The 18232-nt window shown below is 38.3% G+C and overlaps 1 protein-coding gene across 2 annotated transcripts in view; it reads right to left on the bottom strand.

Annotated features, from left to right (window-relative positions):
• The window catches only part of LOC111343922 (dynein axonemal heavy chain 3-like), an 84735-nt gene extending 66771 nt beyond the window's left edge, over positions 1-17964 (bottom strand). Inside the window, exons 1-13 of one of the 2 annotated variants that reach the window (XM_088732513.1) lie at positions 17744-17964; positions 15315-15395; positions 11928-12019; positions 11179-11267; positions 9673-10472; positions 8711-8815; positions 8462-8592; positions 7297-7492; positions 5374-5568; positions 4457-4710; positions 3475-3679; positions 2494-2697; positions 411-541 (exon numbers count right to left, since the gene is read on the bottom strand). In XM_088732513.1, coding sequence (XP_088588639.1) covers positions 411-541; positions 2494-2697; positions 3475-3679; positions 4457-4710; positions 5374-5568; positions 7297-7492; positions 8462-8592; positions 8711-8815; positions 9673-10472; positions 11179-11267; positions 11928-12019; positions 15315-15395; positions 17744-17770 — 2510 coding nt within the window. In that variant the 5' untranslated portion in view covers positions 17771-17964. Of the gene's footprint in view, positions 1-410; positions 542-2493; positions 2698-3474; positions 3680-4456; positions 4711-5373; positions 5569-7296; positions 7493-8461; positions 8593-8710; positions 8816-9672; positions 10473-11178; positions 11268-11927; positions 12020-15314; positions 15408-17743 lie in introns of both variants that reach the window. The other variant, XM_088732512.1, reaches the window with a different exon arrangement.
• Between the last annotated feature and the right edge of the window lie 268 nt (positions 17965-18232).

Genomic DNA, 18232 nt, shown 5'->3' on the forward strand with positions numbered 1-18232 from the left:
GAATAGTAGTGCCTAACAAGTATTCGAAAGGCATAGGTTTAGATCTCGTTGAAGCCGGTAAGAATTTTTTCAGGCTTCCTCTCGGCGATTTCCTTAATTGCAGCTCCCCTGCGAAGATCTTTTCTATACTTGAGAAACTTTTCCGTAGACCATATCATAGAACATTCCACAACGAGATCTGGAGCTCTGCGTTTCGAATTTTCACTAAAAGTTTTCTATATCAGACGCTGGAGACAAATTCACCCTACAATTTTCTCTATTGTTTTCTTTTTCTCTCTCTTATTTGAGAAAAAGAACCCCCCCATCATCAGAAAGTCAATTTCCATGGTGAAATACATCAAAAATTCTGGAATTCAAATTCACTGGTTTGCGCTGACCATTTATGGTAGAATTTAAGTTAACCACTATACCTCATTTTTATAATGGGAAAAATCCGTTCAGGCCATGTGAATGTGGTTTCATTGAGAGCCAAATGATCATCAGCAAGGAACGTGTGATCCATCAAAAACAGAACTAGATCTGCTGCTTCCTCAAGTTCCACCTTGTGCGGACAAATAACAGCAGAGCCATACACTCAGCGAACAACAGTAAGATCAAACTCATCTCTACATTCAGTACATTCCCCCTAAACTGAAGTCTGCGAAAACTTGATCGTAGATGGGTGATGGGGAGGAGAGAGGAGGAAAAGGGAGGGGGCAAGGGTGGGGGGAAGCAGTGGCGGATCCAGGAGGAGGGTCCAGGGGGTCCGGACCCCCTAACAAACCTACGTTTACAACTTTGAAATTGAAATTCTTACATCGACAGGATCGTATAGCACTTTTTAACTAGCAGATCTATTCAATGAATCCAAGTAAACGGTAAGCGACCAAGGAATTATAACGTGTAACCGCGACTGGTGGGAGGGGGTGTGTGGGGAGTGTGTGGGGGGAGAAGTAATTTGCCTCAAAAGAGTCCAACAGTACTTTCTGAACCGAAGTTTGGACCCCCCAATCAAAAATTATTGGATCCGCTCCTGGGAAGGGAGGGAAAGGGAGGGGGGAAGGGAAGGAAAGGGAGGGAGGAAGGGAGGGAAAGGGAGGGGGAAGGAAGGGAAAGGGAGGGGGAAGGGAGGGAAAGGGAGGGGGAAGGGAGGGAAAGGGAGGGGGAAGGAAGGGAAAGGAAGGGGGAAGGGAGGGAAAGGGAGGGAAAGGGAGGGGAAGGGAGAAAGGGAAGAGAGGGGGGAAGGGAAGGAAAGGAAGGGGTGAGGGGAGGTTGGAGGATCTATCAGAAACCGCAGCCAACCCACAAGGCAATTTTTTACGCCGAACCAGGAACATTTTATCACATCAGTGAAAATTGTGAGCGAACTCTATCTTCCCTTGATATGGTCATACAAGGTGTCAATCATTGTAACACACGCCTTTGGATCAAAGATTTTGCGGTTCACACCGCCATATTCGGAGGGTTCAGACTAAATCGGAAACGTTTTTAGTAATAATCGGAAGTCGTCGGATTTTTAAGGGATATTCAGAAGATATGGAGACGAGAATCACACCCATTTGACTTGAAGTGTCCATAAACCCAAATATTTTTTTGCTCAAATAAATCTTTTTTATAATTTTGAGCAAAATGGCGCAAAAATTTTTGTTTTTGGTTGAAAGCCGAATTTTCTATAAATTTTTAAAATGGCGGAAAATCGACATTCCGTTAGAAAACCCATTACCGAGCAGCGGAACCTGCCAAAAGGGAATGGATCGAGTGTAATTCGTGACGTAAAACCCGGACTGTGAGCTTCGCGTGTTGTGGCTTCGGTCAGAGCTGAAGCCATGCCTGAGAGATGCGTCGTTTTCGGCTGTAATAATTTTCGAAGCAAAGAGAAAGAGATACTTCTTCATCCCATATCGCGGCCGGCAACTTACCAGCCTCGGACTTTTTCTGTACCATTTAGGCGCTTTTGGAGCGCCTTCTCTAGGGTCTCTTCCTCCTTTCTGTCTCGTTCATACAACTCTATCCATTCCTCGTCTGCTAGCGGATCGTCGCCATATGCCTCGTGCCTACCTTCCTCATCGCTGGCCGTAGAACTCGAGTTTAGTGAACCATCAACTTCCAAGTCGTAATCTTTCATTTCTGAGACTTCAGAATCTGAACTAGAGGTCGGAATGAAGTCGTACGAAGCAATTTCTTGATTAACATGTGCGCAGAAAACAAATGTCAACCGAATAAAAATGGTTTTCAACGGCGCACAAAGAAAACTACGCGTCTCCAGCTCGCGTCTTCTCTGTTGTCCGGGTTTTACGTCACTAGTCCCAGTCTCCCTTTTACTCGGTCGTGGGCAGAAAAAACCAGACTTAAAAAATTCATAAGAAATTCCAGATTTGACCAAAAACAAAACCCTTGCGCCATTTTCCTCAGAATTATAAAAACATTTATCTTAGCAAAAAAATTTGGGGGTTTATGGGTACTTTAAGAACAGTTGGCAGGTGTAACACAGTGAAACCAGTTTGCCAATCCTACCTTCAAATGAACTAAAGGTCCACTCCTTAGATTGTCAATATATTTCTCCAAATCCACAAGTTCATCAGTGGTCTTTGACGATGACGTTATACGATTAACAATGTAATCATACTGATGACAAATGGACCGATTGAAATCAAAACTCTTCCTGACTAGCTTTGACGTCATCATCCTTACCAGATCATTGGCACGCAACACAAGGAACTATCAACAAAAGTAATAAAAGATGCTAAATCAGTTCTAAAGAGCACGTGATAGTTAGTGGTTGTAGGGTGCAGTTCCAAACGTGGAGGGTGATTGAATGATCAAACCAAGAGCTACAGCTGTAATAAAGCTCTTTAGCTTGCATGTTTTCAAGCAGAGAAATTATTCTCCCGGGTGGACTGCACTATAAGCAATTGCAGAACTGCAGGCTTCAACGGCATTTGAACCCGTATCTGCCCAATACTACCTGGTTTTATCTTTCCCGCAAAGGAATCTGCTTCCAACTACGAGGATCATATAGTTACTCGATTTTCATTCACAAGTCAAATGAAATTTCTTTCGTCAATGTTTTGTCTTCCCATTGAAGGTCTCAAGGGAATTTCCCCTCTGTCTTTTGTAAATCATGATTACATATGCTTTTACAGTAAGAGGAAATTAAAAAGAAACGGTTCTCTATACAAGCTAAATAGGTCTGTTAAGCAACAACCAAACTTAATAACCTCTGAAACTCTCCGCCAAACCTCTAAATCTCTGTCAATGTCACTGATGACAGCTGTTGCTGCTAACTAGTTTTTGTTGCTTCAATAGACTTTTCAGTTAGCTCAGACACTTACTTAACTGTCATATCACGCGACATCAAACTTGTAAGGGAATTAGAATTACAAACAGAACAGTAGAAAAGAGGCCTCGCTACAGGGAAGGGGGGGTGGAGCACAAACACTTACCCATTGCCTTTGGAGATTACAAGTAAAAATTTACTTTATAACCCACTGTTACCTCTTTGATTTTGGTGCAGTCCAACACGAATAATTCCATGGGAATAAACAGATCCATAGAAGAAGCCAAATTTGTAAGGTCGTAAACCTTTTGTAACTCCTTGCCATACTCCACCAGGTGACGGTCAGTGGATGTGAATCTCATAGTTTTCACATCAGACTCTCTTGTTAGTAAGTAATGCAGTGGTTCATAAACTGATCGGAATCTTAAAATGAAGAAAAACACCGCAATATTCACTTTGCAGTAGATTTCTCCTATCACCGACTCTTTAGTTCATCCTCTTCTTTTCAAAAAAAAAGCCGAGTTTGTAGATAGTCAGTGTAGTACTTACTACAGCAACTTAGTAAGCGTCCTTGACTACGAATTGGTCGTAGTTTGCCATATTTTTATTGTGATGTGTGGAGTGAAACTGCAACAGTATCATAGCCCGTAGAACAAGCAGAACTATTTTTTCCGTATTTAGCAGAAACGACTGTGGGCGAACAGACGAAGAGCTGAAAAAAATTACGCGCAAGATTCGCCTTAAGTTCTAATGACGCTTTCCTCTGCTCGCCTTAAAAGACGCAAAAAAGTAAGGAGACTACTGACCAAATCAGCTTCGAGCAATTCTTATGATGTTAGTAGAGAGAATTTATTATTGGATCAATAATCAACAATTTATATTTATCAAGATTTACGCGGATTACAAATAACGACCTCGAAAAATCCGAGCCTTTTCATTTGACATGCAAAATTTCCTTTACGGTTCAGGAAACCACAAAGTATTAGTTTAGTGGTATGGAAAAACCAAAAATTTGGGAAGAAGAACCCACAGGGACACGAATGGTCAAAGATGGAGAATATTCATTTCGGATTGCAAATGAAGAACTTCAGCAATCGACGTTACATTTTTCAAGAAGAACCAACCGCAAAACAGATCGGTCATAAGAAATGTAAAGGAACGTGATGATCATGCACACAACTTTCCAAAGTTGCGACTTACTTGAGCGGCCCCGCGCTGTTTTTCTCCACCACATCAGCCACTCTTGCCTTGGCCTCCACAACTCTTTCTTCATCAAACTGTACACTACTGATATAACGCTTTTTTAGTCCTTCGTCTTCGTAGAAAAGCTGGTGCTCAACACGCTCGAGGGTTTGCACACTTTTCACCATGTGCTCAATGACTTCATGTAGGATTTCGGTCACATCTGAGAAACTCGGCTCATAAGCAACCGTGACCTCCTCTACTTCAGGTACCTTCAAATACAAAATAGGAATATTTAAAAAAAAATGGGTTCTAGAAAAGTGTGTTTATTGGTCATCGCTGTTTCAAAGTTGAATACACGATTGAGCAGTTTTCAACTGAGTGTCGAAAGTAATCCGGAACTGCATTGGTTTTGCGTCACTTCGCTCTGTGATTGGTCCAGAAAACTCGCGCCACTCTCTCGACCAATCAGATGCAAACCTGAACCCACTCACGACTTAGTCACTCGCGTTTTCGCGCGCTGTGTCCAATATGTCCGATTTGAGACTATGCACTGGTAGACTGTTGGTCGAAACAGCTACATACACCACAAATAATCACTGTACTGGGCGCGATTCTGATGAAACCATTGGTCAAAAGACCATAGTAACTAGACATCTTTTCAATCCAATTGAATGTCGTGTCAAAACCAGTGGATACCCCTCCCAAATTTTCATAAAGGAAAGGCCGAAGTCCCCCTCCCCCCCCCCCCTTCACCCTATCTACCAACCTCCGGTCCACCCTTATGCAAAGGTGACGCTATACTGTGGCAAAACAAGACATAAGAAAGAGGATTCTAACATAATAAGCACATGCAAGTACAGTTTAGATATGAATACTCCCAAAAATACTAAAGAAATATTACAACATTAACAGAGAAAATACAGACTTCTTACCACTGTAAGTACAATTGGTTGTGGTAGTATGGGAAGACTTCTTTCAAACGGCTCCGTGAAATCGTTTCCAAGTTTGTACATCTCTACGAACTGTACCAGGTCGTTAATAGAAGAATACACAGCACTGCGAAGATTGTGTGACATGAGAGATGCAATTGATGAGAAGAAATGATCCATCTTCTCCACTCTGGAAATCTAAAAATTTATTAAAAGATAATTTGATTGTTTGAAAGTTAACTTTGGTCTCATAAAATAAAGTTCCTGAGATAGGTAATAACAGGGCTTTTTAAAGGATTAATGAGCAGTTTGATGTGAAAATTGCATAAGCATAGCTTGACTGTTCTCCACTTGTCACCTCACTTTCAGCTCATTTCTTGTAAATGACAATTTTTTTTGTCCACAATATCACTGAACCTTAAGGCATTACAAGGAACAGCAAGAGTGAACTACACCACAGACTAGTGAGGAAAATATCAACAGAATGTTAATCTGCGTCCAAAGACAGCCTGTTCGTATATGCAATTTGTTACATTTACTGGCCAATTAAACAAGCACATGTGCACATGTTCGGGTACTTTCCCGTTGTCTCTCACTTCAGCAGACTAGTTTTACACTACTAGTAGTTTCAATGTGAAATTGGGTGCTGGCGTCAGCGGGATAATTTCAAAACACTCACACGCCAGTTCATTTGCTACCGTGACAGAACAAAAGACTGTTCCAAGTTCACCCAAATCTCCAAATTTTAATACAGTTGCTGTGCCATTAGATTTTGGCATACCATCACCGTTACTAGCATGTGGGTTAAAAGTATAAAATGAACCATTTGATTGACTTAAAATAGTCAAAGTGACATTTCTAAAAATGACAATTGCCTGCTTGTAAGTTGTGAAAGTATTAATCAATGCTGAAGGAAAGGAAGGCAAGGATAAAGGGTGTCATTCGCATTGATCAACCTTTTTAAGCGATCCACATTTTGAATCTATGATTGCAAGCTTTTCTTTCGCCTCAAAGAGCAAATGTAATTCAATGGTCGAATTATTTAGGTGCATTTTACGTGATGTCATCACAAACACCCCAATTACAAAAAACGAAATCGACTGCGCATGTCTCTAATCATGTACCCCATTCATACCAAAGCCTAACCATGCTTTAAAGCTGTTTTGCTAAACATGATTTAACACAACAGCTCCATAGAAGCTGCTCAAATCAATATTTGGTTGACTTCAAATGTGGCACATTGAAAATACAAATTAGCAATTGCTTGAATCTTGTGCAAAATTTAGTTTTTTAGTTCTCTGTTTCTGATTTTTATTCAGTTAAACCTGGTTTAACAAAACAAGTTTTCTGGTGTGAATGGGGTATTAACATCCGACAAATTTGGGCATTTTCTCGCTATTGTAAAGAATAGGCTGCTGCCTCGCAAGAGCTCGCCAGCAATTATTGACTCTTCTTCAATAAATTAGACTAGAGGGCCACAAGTTTATTAGTTACTTCAACTATTCCGTGCCACCCTCTCTAAATAAAGTTTATTATTATAGGCTTGCAAGAGGATTGACTCGGCATTATTGAGACACACAGAACCATTTTCCATTGAGTGTAAAAGTAATCCGAGAGTGCATGGGTTTTGTTTTACCTCGCTCTGTGATTGGTCCAGAAAACTCGCGCCACTCTGTCAACCACTCAGATGCAAAACTAAAACCCACCACGACTTGGTCGTCCGCGTTTTCGCGCACTTTAGGAAGTAAAGTTGTTTTTACTTCGAGCTCTGATTGGTTATTAAAGGAATTTCCTTTCTTCTGATTGGCTGTTATGTTGTTGGTATTACTTTGGTTTTGGTTTTGGTTTTACGACACTCATTTGAAAATCGCTCTCTACAGACATTCAAGGAAAAATAGTTCTTGATAACATAGGGTCACTTTGTACCTCATCTTCTGGCATCCATTCTTCAATGTCCTCTCTTCTGTCACTGATGATCTTTACACAAGATGGTATCCATCCATCCAACAAACGTTCTACTCCTTTCTGAGTTGCTTTGCGAGCATTTTTCCGGAGCTCAGTTATTGTCAGAGGGAGGGATTCCTTTAGACTCTGAATGTCAATTAACCTTAATTCTGAATAACTGCAATGAAAACAAAGTTACCTGTAGATAAATGCTCACTGCTTCTACTACTTGCTGCTCTTCCAAACTAATCCATGCAGCTAGTAATCTTCTACGTGAGCTGCGTATTTGTGGTTGCATATCACGGTGGGGTACTGTAATGATACCTGGCTAAAAGTATCAATATTTGGCGTATTGCAAGCCAATAAACTGATAACATGATTTTTTTTTTTTTTTTTTTTTGCACAATACCTGTCAACCTTTTTCAAGTTAAAGGCAAGGCAATTTTGGGTGACAACCCAAACGTATTGTAAGAAACCTTAAGATTTCCAAACACATCTGAAAATTTCAGAGATGACCTAAAGAGTTCTAACACAGCCTCCTCTTCAAAGTCTTTTAGGACTAAGTTTAGGGTGACTGCAACCGTTTTATAGAGGAGACCACTAAATGGAGGTGAAAATTACAGTGATTAAGGGGAAAAAAATTCCAGACTTTGACAACCAACCACTTCATGCATGGTGAATGCTCAATATGGTACCACAATACAGATTCCATTGTATGATACTTTATTTATGTTAGTTTCCAGGATGACCCACTGGTAGCCACAATGACCAAAAAAACTTCTAACAGTTAATTGGCAGAAATCTCCTCATGCAGTTATTATGGGAAATTTTTCTGGGAAGCACCTGATCAATGTCAGTAGCTGAGCAACTGCACAGCCACCCCTCCCCTAACCCAACATTGACCCTAAGTTGTAATCAGTGGACTGTTGTTGGATTATGGGAGGGATGGGTGCACAGTTGCTCAGAAGCACCATTGTTATGGCACCTTTTAATTATGGAGAAAACCTTAAAAAGTATCTTGTTACATGTTTCTTTGAAGAAAATATTTTACAAATTAACTACACTAAAGTAGCAGAGATGTTTTATAAAAGAAAAAATACTGTGGCACCTGTTCTCCTTACATTCAACTTAAAAGCATTCAACTTACTGTGATTCCCAAAGGAATAGCAATTCTCTCAGAACGACATGGGTTACAAAAAGATTATTCTCAAGGTATTCCCGTGAGGTGATAACTGAAACATGCCAAGGAAAACTGTCTCTTCCAGCTGGATATATGACCTAAAAGATAGAGACAAGAAAAAGTTTGTCTATTTGTTTGTCTTATAACTACACCACAATAGGTACACTATATATGACTAAAAAATGTTATGACAAGATTGTGTAAGATTGGTCTTACTGGTTGCGGCATATGAAGTCCAAGTCTCCTTTGTTCTTTTGAATCCAAAAGCACATAATCCAGGATACTCTGCTTGACACTTCTTGTATATTCTGTCTCCATTTCCTGGAAAAGTTTTTATAAGTAGTTACATAAAATATGGCTGTCTCTGTCAGAAAGTTACCATCATACTGCAGCATCATCACTGACAAAAAGCAACAGATTTTCCTGATCTCCAAAGTCAGATCAGCAGCGACAATCATCTTTATAAAAAAGTTGCAGCACTCACCTGTTTTTACAAATATTGGACAAATTACACTGATCCCCTGCTCATACAACTCCCCACCCTCTACTCCCAAAACATCTGGGTATTTTTTACCTCCAAGATTTGCTTTGCTATACAACAACATTAAAAGGGGGAATGCGGTGAGGGGGTTAAAGAGGAAAATGATTAGTCAGGATGGTGGTCTCATCAGTTAAGTGTCTTAAGTACTTTTGTCATTTATTTTAAGTGCATTGAGTGTCTATTACGCTACAATAGATGATTGAGGAACTCTTTTTTTCTCCTACAATAATTGGCCACACCCTCCACCCACTCAATGAGACTGGAAGATCAATAAATTTCATACAAGTTCAGTAAGGAAGATACTGGGTTATGGAGCATTTTAATCTATCCTCTGCATGTGTGACCATCTTTCTTAAGCATAGATGAACTTCTAATTTGATCATTCAGGATTGAAAAGTCGAGGTACATGAAAGATCAGAAAATTATGTGGAATGATATGGAGATCAAATCCAAACTGTAGAAAAATTTTACTACAAGCACTCCACACTGCATGATCATGAGAAATGACAACTTGAGGGCCCTACTGAAAACTGCCTTGGTATATAGCTTTCCCAAAAAAATATCATTACAGAAATTATTATACCTTATGCTTGCATGTGCATAAGGCTAAAAAAATTAAAAGAATTATGACAAATACCTTGTCAAGTTCATCAAGCGTTTCTTTAAAATCCTGTTTCAAGGATTTTGGAAGAAAATCATGGGTCTTCCTCTTCCATTCCCTGGATAATGGTGCTACCATGCTGGTATGAATTGCCTTCTCCACAAGACTGTTGTATCTCTCACGCTCTGATTCAAGTGGTGAGACAGAACGTGATAGACCAAAAGTAGGTGTGGTTGATGGAGGGAAACAGATATTTAAAACAGACAGTGTCTCATCATCATGCTCTCTGAATGAATACATAGAAGAGACATTTTGTGAAGTTGTTAGGGTGCAGCTTTCTACAAAATCTTGGAGCACTGAGTCTGTATGACCATTTGAGGTCATTTCATAGGTTTCATTTCGGCTTGGTTCACTCATCCTGCTTTGCCCTCCCCATGCAAGTTTTGTCTTTTTGAAGTCTGGAGACTCGGATATGGATTTGTCATCATTATGCATATAAGGACTAGAGGAATGGCTATTTGACTTCAGAAACTCTTCTACAGACTGAGGTCTTTTAACTCTTGGAGGCTTCGAGCTTGAAAGAGGACTTGCATCAACACCAATTTGTCTCTCTCCTTCAGAAGTTTCCTGTTCATTCTGAGGATATGATTTAGTGGGTGATCCCATGTGAGGTGGACTTGTGTGCCCCTTGTTAAGCCCTGCCCGTGATGCCCCTTTTCCCACATAGTATCCAGAAGCAGGTGATGAAGATGTTCCTCCATGAAGAGGTTGCAGTTTTCCTTCAATCACATTTCTAAGTGAATTATGCTGTTTCCTCAAATTTGTCCTCTTTGAAACTATGATTGAAAGGGATACATGTGATTACCTGAGTAAAATAGATTGAAAAGATAAGGGAGGATAATTTATTTAACCTCAAATACACAGGGAGTAGTCTCTTAATCTAACCACCCCAAAGCTCATGATAGAAGTGTTTGACAAGCTAAAAAGCAAAGGATGACACAATTAAACCAGAAGCTGAAAAATAAAATAAATATAAAAAAGATTGCAGACTTCATATATCCAAGTGTATAATTACTTGGTCAAGTCTGAAGGTAATTGAATAGTCCTTTTTACAGGTGTGGGCTTGGTGGCCAAGCCTTTGAACAGGAGTGAGGCTTAGGGTGACCTTGTTATGATAGAGATGTCGCTGCTTTTCAAATGCAAATTACTTTGTTATCATGCTAACTAGATACAGGTCTCTATCACAACAGGGTCACCCTTAGCCTCACTCCTGTTCAAAGGCTTGGCCACCAAGCCCACAACTGTAAAAGGGACTATCAACTTTGGTTTGTGGCAAACACAGTTCAAGACTACAAACACAAATGAGAAGTCCATACATTCTCAATGGGTCACATGTCATTAGTACTGTCTCGTAGATATTGAAAAACTTAAACCAATGAATTATTTTGTTATCGGCTTAACCCTCTTCAAACAAACACCTTTTGTCTGAAAATAAGAGCCTTTGTTGAATTGATGCAATCAGTTAGATGTCCCTCCACTAACCTGAGCCAGATGACTTGCCTTGTCTCTTATAGATCAGCTTTGTTGTCAAAGTCTGAGCAGATGGTGTGTAGTTATTGGCAACTGCATCACTACAAAAATTTAGAAGCAAAACCAGTAAAAAATGTTTAATATGAAAATATTTCATAACATAATTATAATTAAAGAGACTCAATTGATATGACATTTTGTTTTTTTGTAATATCACATCTGTGCACTGTCAAAGCTTTAATTACACCCATGACCAAATACTATATAGGGCAACAAATAACAGTGTGAGCTGTTTGATTGCACCTAAGTTTTAAAAGCAAGTAAATATTATGTAATATCTCTTGAGGTTGTGTGACCTGTAATTTGAGCTAACTAAATTATGGTCCCACCTACATCCATCCTATATCCTTTCCCACCTTCAAAACTGAGCATATCCTGGTCTCACCTTCCCATCTTCATCCTATAATTTTCCCACTTTTAAAATTTCTCATATCCTACATCCCGCCTCTTTTTTCAGCCTCCTCCCCCATCCTGCCAAGGCTATTTTGGAACTCTCCAAATTGTCAGGGAAGTCTGATGAAACACTGGGAGGGGGGGGGGGTGGTCTTGCAACGGACTAGTATAATCAAGCTCCGGATGGATGAGCCACTTGGCTTGATTACATACTTTGCTGGTTTTTGTTAATATGAGTTATTGAATGCTAAAATGAACATCTAACAAACATTATAATCATTTTACAGTACGTAGCAGCATACACTCACCTAGTATGTCGGTAATGACCTTTTTCTTTGGTAGGTGATGCTTTAGTATATGCTCCATACTCCACAATTTTTGGTCTTTCACTATAGGCAGGCTGCAGAGAGGATTATATTAAACTCCTCACCAACAGCCATCCCACTACATTTCTAGCTAACTATGATTTTGGGCAAAACACAAGCTTGTGAAAACATGTTATGTAAGGTGTCTTTAATAGATTGTCTAATCAAACAACAACAAACATATGAAACATATGTATGAACTGCGGTTATGAAACGTATATGTGCATGATCCTTCGCAGTAAAGCACTATTTGAGCAATAGTGAAAATCAGACCTGAAAAAAATTTTCAGGCCTGTACGGGATTCGAACCACTGACCTCTGCGATACTAGTGCAGCATGCTACCAATTGAGCTAACAAGCCAACTGGGAGCAGGCCATCAAATTAATTCGACATAAACCCATAGATGGTAAATCAAACAACAACAAACATATGAAACATATGTATGAACTGCGGTTATGAAACGTATATGTGCACGATCCTTCGCAGTAAAGCACTATTTGAACAATAGTGAAAATCAGACCTGAAAAAAATTTCAGGCCTGTACGGGGGCAGGCCTGTCACTATTGCTCAAATAGTGCTTTACTGCGAAGGATCGTGCACATATACGTTTCATAACCGCAGTTCATACATATGTTTCATATGTTTGTTGTTGTTTGATTTATCATCTACGGGTTTATGTCGAATTAATTTGATGGCCTGCTCCCAGTTGGCTTGTTAGCTCAATTGGTAGAGCGCTGCACTAGTATTGCAGAGGTCAGTGGTTCGAATCTCATACAGGCCTGAAATTTTTTTCAGGTCTGATTTTCACTATTGCTCAAATAGTGCTTTACTGCGAAGGATCGTGCACATATACATAAGATTGTCTAATGCCCACTAGTGATTTTGATGTGCCAGAAGAAGAACTGCTCAAACACACACAAACTACCCAAAACCTTGTGAAATTAAAAGTTGGTTAAAATTTATAAATTTATTTAACCAACAGTTGGTTTGACATTGAACCAAACCACACAGTTACTAAAACAAGGAATGACCTACAATGATCCACAATGACCGACAATGGCCTACAATGAGCTACAATGACCCACAATGAGGTCAACAATGAGGTCAACTCGCTTTCCTAATCAATTTACTATCATTAGGTTTAAATCTGATAATGGAAGAAACACTTTACAGTAGAGAGGCCCTGTAATCTGGAATTTTTTAAATAGACTAGTTTAAGTGCCTGAAAATTTTAATTCCTGTGAGCAGATATTAAAGAAACACACCAGGGACATTGCGGAGTATTCTTTTAGCAAGGAAGCGACCTTGATCACCACAAAAAAAGATGATTTTATATACTTTTAAGCATTGTATTTTCTGGTATTATATTATTATTTCAATTAGGCTCTTGTAAATCTCAGTTTTTTTGCATGTATATATATTGTTTTTCTCCCTGTACATAGCTTTTATTCTTTTCTTAATATCTTTTGTGTTTGTCAAATTTTGATTGTGTATAGTAGGTCCACATCAGCCCTTCGGCTGCCAAACAATCCCAACCTACCCATCAACTAAAGTTTACCTTACCTTACCTTACCTACAATGAGCTACAATGAGTTACCATGGGAACAAGGAATGACCTAAAATGATCCACTGTGATTTACAATGACCTACAATGAGTTACAATGGCCTACAATGAGCTATTTATGAGTGTTACAAAAAATTGTGGCATGACTTGCCTGACTTTCTAGCCCCATGATGGTGTGATGACCTTGTTTGTTTTGCTGTCTAAAAATATCAATGAGTTAAAGGTGTAGACAGGCCAAATACGTCTCGAAAGTCGAAAGTCTTAGGCACTCTGAACAACAAACATGTCTAGTTACAACGATAAGGCTGAGATCGGACATCAGCATTATAGTCTCATAGTCTCACAGCGCTGTGATACATGACCTTAATAATGGATCAATGAGTAAAAAGTGTTGAGAGGCCAAATATGACTCATAGCCTCATGGTAGTGTGAAATTATGGAAGGCTTGCTATATAAGACCCTCAAAGACATCTTAAGCCAAAGATTTTTCGCATTTTTTTTTATCATTATCGTCATTATACATGTCTCATTATAATAAACCATAAATTTATCTCCAAGCTAGAAATTCTGTTATCATTTGGCCTGTTATTCAGTAGACAAAAAGCAAACACGTTAATGCACACATGTCTCCTGTTTTTTTTTTTTTTTTTTGCCCTTTTTCTAAAATCTTACAGGGATCTTACAGTAGCTCATTGTAGCTCATTGTAGTTCATTGTAGGTCATTGCAGATCATTGTAGCCCATTGTAGATCATTGTAGCTCATTGTAGATCATTGTATGTCATTGTAAGTCATTCCTTGTTTTAGTAACTACGAACGAAACCAGACAGATATAATTATTCTAGTCTGTCTATGAAATAAATAGTCAATTTTAGAGTCGTGTGCTTGTTTGCCAAGCCTTTGAACAGGAGTGAGGCTAAGGGTGACCTTGTTACAATACAGATGTTGCTGCTTTTCAAATGTAAATTACTTAATAGTTTGTTATCATGCTAAGTAGATACTGGTCTCTATCACAACAAGGTCACCTTAAGCCTCACTCCAAATCAAAGTCTTGGCAACTAAGTACACAACTGTGAAATGGCCTATTAATTATCATACATTACTGCATTCCATATATGAGAAAGCATACTGTTGGTGTTACTTTTCAGTCCCCCAAGTTTTATGATATCCCCTGGGTATCAATCCAAAGCCACACCATTTCAGTCTTTCAACACTAACTTGGACTGACTGATACACGCAGCTTCAATCATCTCGCACTATTTCAAGTGAGTCATGTGTAGCTTCAAGCCCAGCTACACCTTGTCAAGTCTTCCACAATTTACAGATAATCTCAGTCAGTATTCCATTTTTCTTCATGTTCACACTAAATTCAAGTTACTACCAGTTCCCGGGAACTCCCACACTACACCCTGAATAAAATCTTGAGTTTTATCCATCCAACAAATGTCAAAGGACTTGATAGAGGAATAGTATTATCTTTAAGTGTTCCAAGGATATCTACATCCATCACTCATTATAGTCATCCAAGAAAAAAATTTTATCAAACTTAAACAAAGTAAAATAAAAACATTAAGTACACTTTTACATGAGCTTATATTACACTTTTAACTTAATATTGAGATTGGTCATACTGAAAAATATTAAGTTTCATGAAAAAACTTTTGAATCAGTTTCATGAGCACAAATATCCCACCAAAAAAAATGATCATCTGCAGATACAGACTGAGTCAATTAAGAGGCTAAAGGATCTCAATACAGCTTGTTTACCTGAGGTGCACTCAAGGGCGGAAGGTGACCAAAGATGTCCCGATGCTTGATGTTGAAAAGAGTATCTGAGAGGTCCTTTGACTGAAAAGAAAACTATGACTGAATTAAGCCCAAGACATATACATAAGACATATCATTTGTTTTCCAAACTAAAAGCTTAATACTTAAATCATGTACTGTGACAACACAGTTGTTAAATTGTAGCGCTAGCATGTTTCATATACCCATGCTGCACACTGATGTGTATACTCATTGAGGCAAAGGTGTAGCTACTCAGTGATCTTCAAAGTTCAAGAAATATGATGACTGTAGTATAACTATCCTAATTACTCATTTAAGATCAGGAACACATACTCCATATTAACTACTGGTAATAGCATCAAAACTTTCATATTTTATGCATCATGTTTGGATTAATAAGACAATGTAAGATTAATCAAAAAAATAATTTTATGCATCTTGCATGACCTAACAAAAACAAAATAATTAAATACTCCACCAAGCTTCAAAGTATTTGTGTTTAATTTCCACTCAACACTTTATGTTTGCATGCACACATCCTGTAGTTTAGTTGTTTTCTATAAAATTAAACCAAATTTTTCTCTGGTAACTTTAAAATTTAATTCAACTTAGTAAACATTTCATATTTTAATACAACTAAAAAACAAAATTGTCATACAACTACATGTATTACTTTGACAAACAATATCTTTCCCTTGATAAATTTAGTTAGTTCCATTGAAAAAAAAATTGAAAGAAAAATTATTAGATATTCGAAATTTGTAGCATAATTAATTTATATAAAACAACCAAACTTGAGAAAATATATGTATGGTTAATTCAGAGACTGGAAAATATAGCTTGATGGTTTCTTTTTTTTTTTTTCTTGGAGGGGGGGGGGGGGAGGATTTAACCCTTTGACCCCTAAAAGTGACTAGCATTAAATTTTTCCTTACAATATCACCCCTGAATCACACATTAGGATCACAAGAATAAAAGAAATGATCACAGCTGGAGAAGCTCTTGATTTTTAAACAAATTCTCCTTATCAGCAGCTTAGGAATTGTATAGAGAACAGTAAGGAGAATAAGCATACTGATGTTGTCTCAGGGTGTGGAGGGTTAAACTTTTTAAGCTGGTGCCGAGCACACCACCTATTTGCTGATGCAAAAGACTGGGCCAAAAAACTGGTCTGCACAGGAGACCTGGAAAATTACAATATTTTACTGTCCCCTCATTCAGTTATTGCTTTATAAAATAGTGACAAAAATTTGTTTTTCATGATTTTTTTTTTCAGGAATTACTCTCTAAGAGCTCAAAGAAGCAAACTACCAGATAAGTATGAGCTCACTTGCATCTATAGAATATTTCACAATTAAACAGTATTACAAATGAGGAGACTGTTATTTTCCAGAACTAGTTTATCAGTTTCATGTTCACCTCTAAGCCAAAGAAAAAGATGAAAAAAGAAATAGGCCCAAGTAGTTCCATAGGTGGGTAATGCTATGCACTGGATAAATTTCAATCTGGTGGATAGCATAGTGTTTTTTGTGTGACATATGTGCTGGATAATGTTTATCTGTTGGATAGTGTTAATCGCCCTTTTAACAACTAGGCCCTGAAAGACAAATTATGATTGGTCCAGCATAACAATTATGTCGTTATCTTTCCTAATCCCTACATAAGCCCTGTCTCAGCCTCCTTAAAAAAAATCGACAATAACAGAGAAAAGGAATAAATGCAAATTTATCATAAATCCAAAAATTACCCACAATTTTATTTTTATAAAAGGAAGTTTTCAGGTAATAATATTGTAACATGTACAATTAAAGACAAAAAAAAAATTACCAAGAGAAAACGCCAAGGCATGATCGATGATGTACTTACCATGTGTTTTCATCATTCAAAGTCGTATTCATTTTAACAGATCACTGACAGTGTACTTCATCATCAGGCGCTAATTCTTAACACTTCTTACGTTAAAATGACAAGTTATCATCGTTGCCGAACAGGCTGGAAATTACAGTTAATGTAGGAGCTTTAATTGAATGTTTATATTTTGTGGCTGCCAAATGAACCACTACTGGTTCTGACTCGCCGATCACACTCTCACCTTCCTTCTGAACAAATTTTGTAATCAAACAAACCGGTGTCCCTCTTCTCTTTTCAGTAAAAATATTGTATCCAAAAAGTGCTTTCAAGTTAGTTACAAGACAACCCCACTATATCATTTTCGATTGTTTTTATTAACAATTCGATCTCTTAGGTGTATTGTTGTGGCGCAACTCCGTTAGCTGTAATGAGCTTCCGTTTCCATGAATCAAAGAGATCCCCGAAGTTTTTCCGTAGAATTACCTTTACAAAAATGGACAGTAGAAAAATACGTTCCACAATACCAGAGAAAATGTAACGTCAAATTCGATTCTTACCTCACTACGCTCGCGGGATGCCGCCATTTTTCGTTTGGTAAAAGGGTCAGGTCAATCGGATTTTCGTCGGTCTTGACGGTAAAACATGTTTTCGATATGAAACTAGCATTCCCTTCGCCTTTCATTCCATATTTTAAGTTAATGCGACTACCGATTCAGCCGCAGCCATTCTCAGTTATGTTTGCCCAAGAACTTAGATGGATCTAGGGCATATACCCGTCGCCAAGGAGAAATTAAATTGAGCTATGCATAATTTATGATTGACATTTCAAGTCAGATGTGTTTTGATTAGTGCCGTTTGCAGCCTTTTCATCGAAAACTTTTTGTCATCGTGAAATGTCTTTTATCCTTTTAAATTAGATCCCGATTTTAAATTGAACCTTGAACAAAAGGTGCAACGACAGATAAGTTCAGAGTTGATCCCTGTAATTAGAACAACTATCCCAAATGTCACGCTTTGTTAAGTTAATTTCACTTTTTGTTCCTTTT

The sequence above is a fragment of the Stylophora pistillata genome, chromosome 9 (genome assembly GCF_964205215.1).
Source record: "Stylophora pistillata chromosome 9, jaStyPist1.2, whole genome shotgun sequence".
Taxonomy (NCBI): Eukaryota; Metazoa; Cnidaria; class Anthozoa; order Scleractinia; family Pocilloporidae; genus Stylophora; species Stylophora pistillata.